The sequence below is a fragment of the Haemorhous mexicanus genome, chromosome 2 (genome assembly GCF_027477595.1).
Source record: "Haemorhous mexicanus isolate bHaeMex1 chromosome 2, bHaeMex1.pri, whole genome shotgun sequence".
Classification (NCBI taxonomy): Eukaryota; Metazoa; Chordata; class Aves; order Passeriformes; family Fringillidae; genus Haemorhous; species Haemorhous mexicanus.
Window position 1 is genome coordinate 37291691 of NC_082342.1, and position 11505 is coordinate 37303195.

General features: G+C 42.0%; 1 protein-coding gene across 7 annotated transcripts; it reads left to right on the forward strand.

The window, feature by feature from the left end:
* The first annotated feature begins 423 nt into the window (after positions 1 to 423).
* Positions 424 to 9963, forward strand: HIKESHI (heat shock protein nuclear import factor hikeshi). Of its 7 annotated transcripts, none has more exons than XM_059838454.1 (6): positions 440 to 561; positions 932 to 1040; positions 1351 to 1533; positions 5187 to 5338; positions 7872 to 7990; positions 9725 to 9963. In XM_059838454.1, exons 1-6 carry the CDS (start codon positions 532 to 534, stop codon positions 9777 to 9779), a joined length of 648 nt encoding a protein of 215 aa, XP_059694437.1. In that variant the 5' UTR covers positions 440 to 531; the 3' UTR covers positions 9780 to 9963. The 7 variants fall into 7 exon arrangements, with proteins under 7 accessions (XP_059694444.1, XP_059694440.1, XP_059694437.1 ...); XM_059838456.1 differs by having other exon boundaries at positions 466 to 557; XM_059838460.1 differs by having other exon boundaries at positions 545 to 561; positions 1296 to 1533.
* Positions 9964 to 11505: the final 1542 nt, after the last annotated feature.

Genomic DNA, 11505 nt, shown 5'->3' on the forward strand with positions numbered 1-11505 from the left:
CAGAGATTGAAAAACAATCTTTGTGTCTTGAGCTGAGGGGAACTTTTGTCATAATTTATGGAGATTTACCAGATGAACCGCTTCTCCTCATCTCCCTGTTCATTTTCTTCCTCTGTTGCCTGATTTCATCCCATGCCATTTTCATGGATCTATGACAGCTCAGGAGAGCTAAAACACAAGGGCAAAAGACTCTGCGGTACTTTTGCTGAGAACGCTCCTGCCCGCAGCCCCTGAGGCAGCGGCAGGGCTGGCCCGGGGCAGCGCCGGGCGGCATCGCCGTTTGCCGCCCATCAGGCACGTCAGAGCCGTGACGGGGAAGAACTACATCTCCCGTGATGCTCCACCCCGACCCACCCACACCGCCCGTGCGCGGCGGCGCGTTGCACCGCGGGAGTTGTAGTCCTTTTCGGCGGCGCCGCGGAAGTGACTCGGCGGTGCCGGGGTGAGCGGGGGCGTGTTGACTTTCCGGGGACGGCGCTCATGGAGGCTCGGGAGTAGCGAGGCGTCTGAGGGGGTTCGCCGGCCGCCGCCATGTTCGGCTGCCTGGTGGCGGGCAGGCTGGTGAGCGCTGCCCGGGCCCGGGCGGGGCCCTCAACCCGCTCGGGGGCGGGGTGGAGCTGCCGCAGGGCCCTCGGCCCCCCGGGCTCCAGGCAGGGGCCTCGCCTGCCCGGCGCTCGGCTGGCTCCTGTCCCGCGTCCCCACAGGCTGCTGCCTTGTCGAGCGTCCTTGCCGGAAGGCGCTTGCCATCCCCCTGGCAGTGTTGTCTCCTCAGAGACAAGCTGGGAGCTTAAAAGAAGCTTTTTAAGGCTAGATTGTGCCTTGGCTGCAAGGATGTGGCATCTCGGGTAAAGAGGAGGGTATCTTTTGCTCTGGCATTCAGCCATCCTTCTGCTGCCTTTCTCAAGGTCTATTGTATTTCCTATGTGAACAGGTTTCCATGATCCTGGGGTTGTGCCAGCCAGGTGGTCAACAGCCACTTCTTAGTGACTTGGCAACCTCTTCTGCACCCTATTTTCCTCCTACGCACATGGGGAGCGAAGGTATTCTGATCCTGTAGTCCCGGGTGGGATATGTGTTCAGTGCAGGTAGAACAAGACTGTTGTGTCTTTCTGGTAATATTTTTTGCAGTTGTTCTTCTGCTGTGTTTGACTTTTATCTGGCTATTTGCTCTTTAGGCTAGTACGTTCCTCACTTTTTGTTATGTACCACTTGAGGTGTATTTCTGTAAAAGGAAATTCGCAGACAGATGAAGGTGAAAAACATGTTAATACTAATAAAGGTTTTGTTCTCTTTAGGTACAAGCTGCGCCCCAACAAGTGGCTGAAGACAAATTTGTATTTGATTTACCAGACTATGAAAACATCAACCATGTAGTGGTCTTCATGCTGGGAACTATACCATTTCCAGATGGAATGGGAGGATCTGTCTATTTTTGTTACCCAGACCAGAGTGGGATGGCAGTGTGGCAGCTGCTGGGGTTTGTCACTAATGAGAAGCCAAGTGCCATCTTCAAAATTTCTGGTCTCAAATCCGGTAAGACTGGTAGAACATAGCAATTGCTGCAACAGATGTTTTCCTGAAGGCGTAAGAGATAAACGTGTGACGGTTACTTTGAACAAAAAGCTACTTAAAAAGGCAGCACACTCTGTGTTTTCAGATAGTTTTGAGCAGATGTACTAAAAGCAGCCTGTCATCCTCATGGAAGTCTGTCTGTGTGTTACTGTTCCTTGTGAAGTTTCTCTCTCGTCTTCTCTTGTGTGTGGTGTTGATCTGGAAATTCTTCTAAGCAGACTTGTGGTGGTTTTGTCCTCTGCATGGAGGAAAAATGATCTTGTAACTTCCCTGCCATGTTTTTAGGTGTTTGTCTAGACATACCAGCAGCATTTTCTTTCAGCTTCCTCTGCTAAGTGGTTGTATTCTTTGTAGCACAGACAGGTTTTGCAGGGAGTGGAGCCTGGCAGTGGTTTCTGACAGCTGGCACTACCCAGCCAGGGCCAGTTGCTCTATCGAACTGTCCAATAGAGGGTGTCCCCATTGGAAAGCAGCTTTCCAAATGTTTTAGTACTTTTGGCACTCTGAGTAGAGTGTGTGTGTCTCTGTGTGTTTTCCTAAGTATGAGGGGTGTGCTGTGTGCATTATAAAAATGATGGTACAATGGTACACCTTTATTGTATGAAAGGAAGAGAGAGATACATCAGTCAAGCAGCTTAAAGTGTTACAGTGATAAAGTAGTACACATCTTATGTAGTCTTGGATCTACATCTTTAGTCTACATCTTTAACTCGAATTTCTGTTGAATTAAGCATTGATGTTGCTCTGCTAAAATGTATTCATTCATAACATGGCATTCTTTCTTTTGGGTCAATGGCATGTGGCAGTATGGTTGAGATAAGGGATCTTAAGCTGCAAAGCAAAATTAATTCTGATCATACACATTCCTCAAAAATTTGGGCTTTCTTCCGAAGAAGGAGCACCTTCCAGAAGGGTTTGGGGGGATGTGGTTTTGTGTATTCCAAAGCTGTGTGGCTGGTGAAACAGTAAAGCATATCACCAGTGCTTTGGGTGTGTATTTCTCATGCTTGAAAGACTCACTGGTATGTGCTCTCAGACAGCTTTGGAGGAAAATGCATTTTCAGATGCTTTTTGCATGATTAGCCATAATTTCCTGGTAAGCACTGCTCTCAAGGAAGAACTCAGTGACATAGTTGAACACATTTGCAGTGCCTTGAGGCACTGCACTGCTGTGCTTGATTTGAGCAGCACAGAGCTGTGCCATTCCCATTGTCTGCAGCTTAGCTCTGACTGTGGACTCACTCTAAGCTACACAATCTAAATTTCCCTGCTCATAAACAGTTTTAAGGTGGAGAAGACTATGTAACAGAGAGTTGGAGTCATTGCAAGACATTGCTGATGCTTGAACTCTGCATTTTGGGTTTAATACCTAGTTGAGAGGACCAAAGATGTGTCCCTGTCAGCTCTGTGGGAAGCAGTGGTTGTAGCAGAGTTTCATTTACACGTAAAGAAGGGGCTTAGAAATGCTCCCTGCCTTGGAATTGAAAGGTTTTTATTTCAGTTGTGCCTGAAGGTAGAAATAGAAGACAAACTTTGAACCTGTATTTTGTGCCCTTACTTGGGAGTAGGTTCACACGTAGGGTAAGAGAGCAGAGCCTTTTCCATGACAGACTTTTCTGCTGTGAGGCTGTTCATGCTCTAATATGATGTCTGCATTTGAGGCCTACACATGGGTAAAGGTTTTGTTGTGGTTGGGCTGAAAGGTAATGAGGGCTCAATCATTGAATTAAGGGTCCAATGAAGGGAAAGAAATGGTGGAAAAATACTTTTCTGATAGCAGTTGCTCTGCAGTGATGTAATGTGTTGGAGAGTGTAGGGTCTGAATACAAAAAACTGAGCTTGTATTTCAGTACTGATTGACATTCTCCACCTTTGTAAGGTTTGGAATGCTAATTGCAAGAGCCAGGCATGGAAAACATGGAGTGTATTTCTCCTGATGGAAGGATGGCAGTGGGTGCTTTTATTTCACACTTTTAGGCAGACATCTTTCCAAGGCCATGGTTCTGTGGGAGTTCTTGGAAAGTGAATGGAATGGATGCGTTTTATTGTTTGGATCATGACTGTCTAAAGTAATCATACATTGTAACAGAGCCTGTTGATGAAGATGTTACATTTTTATTGCAATGTCAGTTTCTCAGGTGAAGATATTACAAGATGTAATATCTTGCTGTACAGCTCTGCCGTTGGGATTTTTAAGAATGAACTTGAGTCTTGGTTTCTGATAGCTTGTATCAAGCAAGCATCTATCAACAGCAAATGTGAGATCATACAGCAATAAAATGGCATTTCTCAGGTTCTAAATATAATTTCTGGAAATGAACTCTCTTCTCACTTACCTTGTGTTAAAGTAACATTTTAATAGGAGTGCTTTACTCATAAGGTAGCACTATTGCAACTGTAGGATCTGGACTAAGGAGTAGCACTTCAGTTGAAAAGGGTGCTGAGTTTGTGAGTGTACTTTCTGTATGGATCTTTGCTTCTTTGTGCCTTGTGTCTCTGCAGAGGAATGGTCGAGTTCCTGAGGTCTTCAGTCCTGATCTCAGTTCAACTTGTCAGACTGATTTTGCTGGCTGAGTTTTTGACTAAGTGAGATGGTGCTTTGGATCTCCATTAGCCTTTCTTGAAGCTAAAGATAGTGCTGACTGGTCTGCAGGACAGCTCTTGCTTAACTTTGCTCTTTCCTGCTACTAAGAGGCCAGAGAGTGCTGCAGAAACATTGCCTCTGTGTTAAGAGGGTACTTGACTATTGTGTTCCCACAAACACAGGTGCAGTATTAGTTTATTTGTTTACTGATAGCACTCTGGTCCCACAGGCCTTTTCCTGCATTTTCCTTTAAAGATGCTGACAGAAGAGTACGTGATTTAAGTGACTCTGAGTGTCTGTCCTTCTTTGCAGAGACCTTGGCTGAAGCTGGGACTGAAAGTATAGGTTGAGAAAGGTCAGAAGTGAGGGCAGAGGGCTGGGATGCCTGTGTTTGTGGCATGCAGTTTGGGGATGGTTCCTTGTTTTTTTTTGTGACACTTGCTAAGCCAGAGGCTTTTCTGTTCCATGACTATTTCTTTGACCTTTGCTGCTTTTGGTGGGTTTTAGCAGTTCAGATGAGACCTGGGGCTGCCCAGCCCTCTCTGAGTCAGAGGGATCACAAACCAGTGCTCTCTACTTTTTCAGAGCAGGTTCACTAGAATGTGGCTTTAATGAGTGAATCAAACAACTGCAGCAGTGTTGCATATTTTCTGTTTATCTGCAATTGCCCAAATGTGAATTAAAAGCTTGGTTCCTGTAGAGAAAGGTTCTGCTGTTTTTTACTCACTGATCATATTCCCTCTTGAATCCATTTACTTCATAGGGAGCTGTAAAGTAATGTTTTTCTGGTTTTTAAAATTTTCCTAATAATCTGTTGTGCTTTTTCAATTTACCAGTCACACTGTTCTATCTGTTGTGCTTGTGTGTACTTTTGCCTGTGCTTGCACTGTGGTTTTTCTGCATTTCCTGGGATAGGGAGATCCCTCTGGTGGGAGCTGGGGAATGCTTTCTACAGGAGAAACAGGTGGTTGAAGTTACACAGCTTTACGTGTGTGCCAGACCTAACGTGTGCTGTTCGTGGTGCTTTCAGGGAAGGGAAGTCAACATCCCTTTGGTGCCATGAACCTCCCACAGACACCAACAGTGGCTCAGATTGGAATCTCAGTGGAACTGCTGGAGAACCTGGCCCAGCAGACTCCTGTTGCAAGTGCTGCTGTGTCATCAGTAGATTCATTCACAGAGGTAGTCTGGACTTTCCGTTTTCAGAAATTCTCTCTCTATGGAAGTCTCAAGAATTGAGCCTCTGAAGCACTAATTGGGGAGTGGGTAGGGGATGCTGCTGGGGGTGGCAGTAGGATTGTAAGCAACCTAATAATTGTCAAATCATTTGATTGGATGCTTTGATACTATGAAATTACTTTTTCATACACTGAAAAACTGTCTTCTGTAAAAGACTGGAATTTGCATCCTCAGTGACATGAGGCTAAGAGATTCATTTGTGTCAGTGTCACTCTACTGTAAAATTATTTATGCTACTTCTTATATGAGCAGCTATGACTAAATACATGTAAGAGAGAGTAGATCTTTGGTGATTTGTAGGTGCTGAAACTTTAGTATATAGATTTGCAGGGATGGTCAGAAATTACTCACAAGTTAAGGCAAATGTGGGCATGGATGCAGAGAGATATTCAGGTGTACCACTTTCCCTGGAGAAATCTTTCTGATGTTGCTCTGCAGAACTACAGAATTAAGCCCTTTCCCATAGAAAGATTTTTATTTGTTTTTCCCCAGTGCCTTCTCTGTGGATCAGGCCTTGGGCTACAATGTGCCATTTTTTAACCCAGCCTGGCCCATTAGTTTGAACCTCTGGAAATCCTCAGCCAGCTCTGGCAGTTAGTTGGAAGTCTGACAGCAGTCCAAGGCAAGCTGGACCTGCATAGTGGATCTTGATTTCCCTAACACTAATGGCTCTGGCATTTTCTTCTAACATGTCAGCAGTTGGTGAGGCTTTTCTTCAGGCCTTTTTTACCTTCTCACTTGCCTTCCAGGTGCTTGCTGAGGGAGACTGGTAATTGTACATTAATCCTGATACTGTAGCTGACATTCTTTGGCAGTTTATATACATTGTAGCTCCAAATAGGTAATGTTTCTTGCAGAAAGTTACCATGACTAGGAGTTGAACAACAGCTGTTTTTTATATAGTACAGTTAATTGAGCTTTTCTGGAGTTGTTAGGGGCCAAGGACACCTAAATAATATTTCTAATTCCACAAATTTTTCTTATAGCAGTAGTTAAGTTAGGAGGAATAAAGTGCCACATCAGGTCATTTGCAAGTTGTCTCATGGATTTTTCTGGCAGTAGTATGTAAAGGAAAAAAAAAAACACCTCGTGATTGCATAACATTTTTACAAATGTTATTTTCAGCTAAATGAACTTTTCTGTTGAAAAAGAGCAGCATCTAACTCTGAGCATCTTAACTGAAATTGTAATTGCCTTCAAGGAATGCAGTTGACCAAAAAGGGTGAAGTACTACTTACTCGTACAGAGAAAATGTGTGAGGTCACAGTGGAAGGAAACCTTTGAGGGAGTAGATTGCAGAGGAAGGGCATATATGATTGGGAGCATATATGTGAATAATGAATAACTTTCATTTAATATTTGACATCAGCTCTTTGGAACTGCTACATTATAGCAGTAAAAGTATTTCTTTAATGGCAAAATCATCTGTTGCTGCTCTAAGTTATGGAGTTGATCTCCTATTACATTTTTAGTAAGTTTTATGAAGATTTATGATTGAAAAAATATGTATTTTTTATGAGTATAAACGTATATAAAAAAGAAGTAGGACAAAACCATAGAGTTCTGCATGTGAGTGGGGTGAGACTGAGGGTAAGGGTTCTGGCATATGATTTCTTCTGCTCCTTTTGTCAGAGGAGAGCACAAGATTGTGCATTTATTAACTCAGGCTCTGTTTTCCTGTATCATTTCACTGTCTATGAAATTTTCTATTTGAAAATTCCTTGTTCTCCCATCAAAACAAGTTATAACTTTTTTTTTTTTTTTTTTTTTAACAGTAGAGGAAATAAGGAGGTCCCATAGACTTGTATATTTGTAGACTGACTGGGAATGTCCTACAGCCTCATCATCTGCACACAGGGCTTGCTATTTCTTGGCCTCTCTTTCACTCTTTTCTTTCTTAGTCCTACAGTTTAGGGGTTCCCTGTGCATCCTTTAGGTGTTTCCCCACAAGATCTTGTAGTAAAAGATGCCAGGACAGCAGTCCTTCTGTGGGGAATGCTAAAGGAAATTGCCCTGTCACTGGAGTCTGATGAGATGTAAATAGATTGCAGACTTTTCCAGTCATTTAACAAGTGTTTTTCTGGGAGCTGGAATGGCAGCTTTGGCCCAGTCTGGAGTTCTTCTGATTATTCAGTTTGGAGGAGAGGGACAGCTTTTGTCACTGCATCACTTCTTTGTCACAAACAGAAAAAGTTTTTCCCAAAGCTATTTGTCCAGTTGGATGAACTTGAGCAGGGAGAGGACAAAGGAAGATTCTTAAAGTGATTTCTGGATGCCAGATGGATCTGAGGGCAAGACTGAAGCTTAGGATGTTTTGATCATTGTCTCTGGACCTACTATATCCACCTTCCCACTGTGTTTTAGATGACAATGCTAAAATTACTTCATGTAGGAGCTGTATATCTGTTAAACGTTTGCACAAAAGTTCAAATTGAAGAAAGAACTTCCTTAAAATATCTCTTCTTTTCTTTTTCAGTTCACTCAGAAGATGTTGGATAACTTCTATAACTTTGCTTCCTCGTTTGCTGTCACTCAGGCACAGATGACCCCAAATCCTTCTGAAGCTTTCATTCCTGCAAATGTAGTTCTGAAATGGTAATGGCAGTGATCTCTAGTAACAAATGTGGTTTTTTCCCAGGCATTAGACCATCATTTCTAAGCACTGAACTATTGTCATGCTATTCAGTGAGATGATGCAGAAGTATTTAAAATTGTTGGTGTTTATTTCTAGTATAGACAAGTCCTGCCCACTCTTTTTATATTTATTTGTCAACTTTTTTTGTTCTAAAAAAGTTGCCTTTGACATATGTGCATTTGCACTGTATTGCAGATAATGCAAATGCTCTGGAGTTGTGGGAAGACAGGGCTCACTGATATTGTCAATTTATGCTTATTTGTTTTATTTGGTCTCTTTCTAGACATAGTTCCAGCATAGTTGCCTTAATTAAGAATATGTGAGAGGTGATGAAATCATGTTACTAGGTGACCTGGTTCTGTCACCAAGATCCTTGAGTGTAAATACACAAGTCCCTCTGGGAGTTGTTTTCCAGGGACTGGTTTAAGAACTGTCTGGGGATAGCCTGTGTAGTCTGGAGATAAATTGTGAACTGCAGGCAATCCTTTAGGTTATCTGAAATGTCTTTCCTATCAGTTTGCCCTTATTTATTTAGCCTCTGCAATATTAACCTAAGCCCTTTTAAAATCAGTGTTTGAGACTATCTGAATACAGTTTTATCATTAGCAGGATCTCATTAATATGCAAGCAGTTGATGAGAGCCATATGTATTATTTAGGAGTGTAATTTGATGCAGATGCTTTGTATTTAGAAGGTAACTACAAACTCCATGAACTGTATGTGGGTAGGGTCTCTGATGTGACTGGTCAGTGCCTGGGTGAGGCTGAATTAGTTTAAAACCCTTCAGTCTTTTATCACTTAAGCTGGGCTATGAACTGTGAGGTATAGGAGAACATTTTGTGGTTTCCTTTGTTTCATTGGCAGTATCTTTTGATTCCTTACATTTTGGGTTTGTGAGGATTAAAAGGGGGGTTTTAACTTTTGTGGCTCAAAGCCTATAGGCTTCTCTATTTTTTTTTTCTTGTGGAAAGGCAGAGAAATTGTATATTTTGTCTGTTTCTTCACTGTGTGTCAACAGTGAATTCTGATGCTGTTTGTTTATGATTTGCTTGGTTTTGTGAGTATGGAAAGTGAAATTAGGACAGCATGGGTGCATATATGTTTGCCTTATATGTTAGAGAATTTCATTTCCCTATTTGATTTTTCTAAAACATTACCATCCAGCCTCAGATTCATACGTTCATTCATGATTTCCTATCCCAAAAATGCTATGCATAAAACAGTCACTTATAATTCATGGACTTGTTTAGGTTGGAACAGACCTTTAAGATGGAGTCCAACCATTCACCTCCTGCTGCCAAGTGCACCAAAAACCCAGGGCCAATAAAACATGCCCACATGTCTTTTAAACACCACTAAGGATGGTGGCTCCACCACTTCCAGTGCTTGACAGCCCCTTCAGTGAATAAAATTTTCCTTATGTCCAATCTAAATTGACTTACAATTTTACTAAGCTTGAATGAGTCTCCTCAGGGATACTGCTTTAATGAAATTCATCTTGGAGAAATACACAAGTCTAACTGCAAATATTCTAGGTATGCAAATGGACTTGTGATTACTAATTTCCTGGTGTGAAGTAGTTATAATTTATCATGTTCTCTGCATAGACTAAATTATTTGTACCCTTTTTAAAAAACACAATTTTATATGCAGGAGCTGTTATTTTTTGGTTGTTTTTTTTTTTTTTTTTCTAGGTATGAAAACTTCCAGAGACGTCTGACACAGAACCCTCTCTTCTGGAAAACATAAGCTTAAATTCTGTCAATTGGAGTTCTTTCTAAAGTGTTACCTGAAAGATGCATCAAGTAACTCTACTGAAGATTTTCAGGGGGGAGGAGGGGAAAAACCCAAACAACGATTAGTCTAAATAGACAAGCTAGTAACTTTTATATTACTCTTGAACAGTATTTAAAATTAAAATCAATGAAAATGACTAGTCTGCATGTTGGTTTATTTAATTGAAGTGCTTGGCTGCAACAAGAAATCAGTGTTCCATGTAGAAATACTTCTTTGAAACTGCATTTAAAGTGGAAAAAAATTACAAGATGAAAAATGGCAGCACTGTGTCATACTTGTGTGATGCTTTGGGGTGTTGTACACAAACTGAATGCAGATTTTTCCTTCTTTACCTCATCTGAAGGGTGATCAAGCAACTGTGAATATGCTGATGGTTTTCCTGCTGGTACTTGCACTGTAAGTTCTTCCACTTTGTGGACAACCAATATTCTTGTCCCCAGCTCATATAAATGGTATAGCAGTATTTCCCTCTTTGGCAGTAAGACACAATTGAGCTTAATCTTGGAGAACCTATCTTTAACTTTTCCTGTATGAAAATGTAATGAAGAGGAATCTTTTGGAACTTTGGCTGTTTTTCCCAGTAATAATAAGAAGAAGAATTTTTCCCAGTAATAAGAGAGTAAAATCTTGCTTCTCGTAGAAACAGATGTGGGGTATCTGATAATGCTGTCTAGGTTACTGGCACCAAAGGCTGTCACATTTGTTCATAAATCCATAGGATTTTGGGGTGGTCTGAGTGGTTCTCAGTACAGTTTCTGCTAGTGCCACACGTACCCAGGTATCTCATAGGTGAGCTCCAGCTGGCCCTTCTGTTCACTAGATCAGCTTGATCAGAAATACTACTTTGAGCAATAGATCTTGCTTTTGTAAGTTACTTTCTGTAACCAAGGACTAAGACTTGTTTCCAAACCACTGGCATGAAAATAAAAGTTTTTACTGGTTTCATTGACTGGGGAATGAAGCCTTTAAGGAGTCCTTTATCAAGTCAAGTCAGCCTTAGGTTCATTTGTCCTGAGAATGGAAACTCTGTCCTTCGAACTTGCTCAATGACACCCCATGTCATTTCTGCCTCAGCTTAAAATGGACTCTTCCCTTGCAGAAAAGCAGAGGGACTCAAGGAATAAAAGGAATGAGCTCAACCTGGGGCCCAGAAGAGGAGGAAAACAGACTGATGAAACCCAGGAAAGCTGTTGTAAGAACAGCTTTTGAAAAGTTAAACTAATTCTTCCCCCAGGTAATTTATGGAACAAAGCTCAGGGTTATTTCCTAGAAGCCATGGCACGGGTGCAAGACCTGAAAAATTTGGGTTGCCTACTTGACTAAAGCCTTAATTTTCTTAAGGACATGTTTGTAGGCCAAATATTTGTAGAGGAGCAGCAGTGAGGGAACTTAGCAGAGGCCCAGGCTGAACTCCCTCATCAGAATGGATCAGTAGGATCATTCTGTGTGACCTGTCAAATTCTGCTGTAGGATGTGGTAGTTTTGTCACACAGATGGCAGATGCCTCACATAGCTGGTGATAGAAGTGGATCAGAGGAGACAAGAGGGACCAAATGGAAGTTGAGAGTGGTCATTGCTCAGCTTCTCACACAACTAAGGAAGGATCTGGCTGGTGTGGAAGTAGTAATTAACACTTCACAAGCCATTGCAAGGCATCACAAGTTAGGGCACAATTTAA

What these genes read in the sequence shown, in the direction of transcription:
- HIKESHI (XM_059838454.1), top strand. Translation starts at nt 532, where the DNA reads ATGTTCGGCTGCCTGGTGGCGGGCAGGCTG. An exon ending in TACGCACATGGGGAGCGAAG is followed by an intron (nt 1,041 to 1,350) that starts GTATTCTGATCC and finishes TTGATTTACCAG; the next exon opens with ACTATGAAAACATCAACCAT. An exon ending in AATTTCTGGTCTCAAATCCG is followed by an intron (nt 1,534 to 5,186) that starts GTAAGACTGGTA and finishes TGGTGCTTTCAG; the next exon opens with GGAAGGGAAGTCAACATCCC.